Below are 2,282 nucleotides of genomic sequence, written 5' to 3' on the forward strand. Positions count from 1 at the left end.
TTTATCAGTGAATATTGTCCCTGTTTGCATATTAAAATTGTGATAACCCCTAGTTTTAGACCTACCAAGGGCCACATTCATTAAGGCCTTCACACAATGTAAAGGAAAATCGAGGCGCGTGTCCCACAGGTCGCGAGTTAAATGTTATCCAGATCCAGCCAGCCATGTCGACGCTCATGAGCTGGAAATTAAGGGATGGCTGTGGAGTCACTTACTCTCGAAGATTTACTCAGTAATCATGACAAGGAAAACGATTGCTTGATGAGCAGAGTCGAGTGTCATAGATAAGGGTCGATAATGACAAGGGGATGATAATGAGATTTCCACGGTTAAAATCATGTTGGAAATGATAATATGATGAAATTTAGAAACTAACTTGAGGAGAGTAGGGCAGTGGTTTACGGGTATGACGTAAATTATCAAAATAAAATCAGATTAAAAACTGTGGTGCTTCCCTCCCCTTGTCTGGTGCTTTAAACACATACTCATCTTGCACTGGCTTTCAACATAACTCGTGGCACTATTCAGTAATAAGCCACACATTTGGCGATGGCGAATGTTACGCGAATAAAGAACTCGATAAAATATTGCATTGTAAATAACGGTATTTCCTCGGAATGGAATTATGTATAGGGCATCACTTTACAAGTATACCTCGCAGCATGAACCCTCTGTAGCTAGTTTGTGCAATCCATACCACATTATTATGGAAGTAGGGGAGGTGACAGCCACTAGATACCTGTCCAAATTGACCGTGTGAGGTTGGCCTGTATTGATTTTTCTGCCCGTGGTTTACTCTTCAAAGGCGAAGGTTACGAGGGAGAGCGATGTAAATAATCACATGGTAAACAGCGCTTGGAAATACCTTGCAAAAAAATAAAGATAAAACAAAGCGAGTGATGCAATAAATAGCGTAATTTTCTCTTTTCTTCGCTCTTTTAAGGTTAATTTGCGATCTCCATTTTTCCCCTACAAAAGAAGTTATAGATGTATGACGGATACTTCTAGAAAACAGTCCTATCACAATTACCATGCATTTTCGATGCGAAACTTGGCAATGACGGCGCTACCGTACGAAATGCCGGATGCCATTAACATCGAGTTCATTGGTACGGTATGAGTCATAACGCGGAGTCAAAACCTGACATTCCAAAATATCAGTGAAAGTGTCCCATGTACGTCTTCCTTTTTTCTTTTTTCTTTTCAAACTGTAAGTGAAGAAGAGCATTTCCTTACATTATATACTGATTCTGTGCTGTACTGTACAAAGCTAAATATTATGTAGCGAACCAGTCTTATCGCGCAGCCTTACAAAAGGGTGTATTATCTTTTTGATCCAATCAGTCGACTATACACTGGACGCTGAGTAACACTAGTAATCAAAAGTACTCTACAACCCTAAAACTTGTGCATGGAAAGAGGTCTGTTGTTAACCTTTCGGGGAAATTTGTGATTTATTTATTACCTGTGGGTTCTGGAAACACTGGAGAGGCAGTAGTTCAGCATTTGCCTTTCTAATTGGGAAACCTTTGCTAAAATGTCACTTACAGGAATTGAAGAGACTGATGATATAAGTTGTTTGCCTACATCGTTTGAAAAAGAATTAGTATAGATATAAGGAAAACGTGTGAATAATTATGTGAGTTGAGCAAATAGGCCACTGTATCATAAAAGACATTACATCGGCTGAATAAAAGGGCCATAGACTAAACAGAACGACTTATCATCAAAACATACACTACTTTCGATACATCCATTCCACACAGTGGACCAAGACTAAACCGAAAATAACAATAACAACAAAAAGCCATTGGCTGCGAGGCCAGCGAGAGGAGTGCGCCTGAGGTGGCAACACTGGGTGCTCGAAGATGTAAACATGTCTGCGAGGAAGGCAGACGACACGGGGGGCGAGGAGAACCAAAATGAGTGTTTTCAGACGTGCAGAGTGGTTATCATCGGCGCGGGCATGGCAGGATTATCGGCGGCGAATCACCTGATGAAAAATAACATCCATGATTTCGTGATACTTGAAGCTAGGAACAGAGTTGGAGGTCGGATCATCGCTATCACCATCGGTGGGTTGGAGATCGTGACCCGTTTTTTGAGATTTGCGATTATTCGTTTCTCTCTCTCTTTTGATATGTGCTGTAGGATAACCGCTTTTAGATTTTTTTATATAATGATTTCCAGGTGCTTTATTCTGTGAGTTTTCGATATCGATATGTGAAAAACAGGAGAATTTAATGTCGTATAAAAACATGGTATTCCAAGTGTAATGTGAA

General features: G+C 40.3%; 1 protein-coding gene across 1 annotated transcript in view; it reads left to right on the forward strand.

Moving 5' to 3' along the window:
• The first annotated feature begins 1,668 nt into the window (after window positions 1–1,668).
• LOC119592607 (spermine oxidase-like) overlaps window positions 1,669–2,282 on the forward strand; it is a 10,906-nt gene continuing 10,292 nt past the window's right edge. Inside the window, exon 1 of the mRNA XM_037941491.1 lies at window positions 1,669–2,075. Within this exon, the coding sequence (XP_037797419.1) occupies window positions 1,877–2,075 (199 nt within the window). The 5' untranslated portion in view covers window positions 1,669–1,876. The remainder of the gene's footprint in view (window positions 2,076–2,282) is intronic.

The sequence above is a fragment of the Penaeus monodon genome, chromosome 30 (genome assembly GCF_015228065.2).
Source record: "Penaeus monodon isolate SGIC_2016 chromosome 30, NSTDA_Pmon_1, whole genome shotgun sequence".
NCBI lineage: Eukaryota > Metazoa > Arthropoda > Malacostraca > Decapoda > Penaeidae > Penaeus > Penaeus monodon.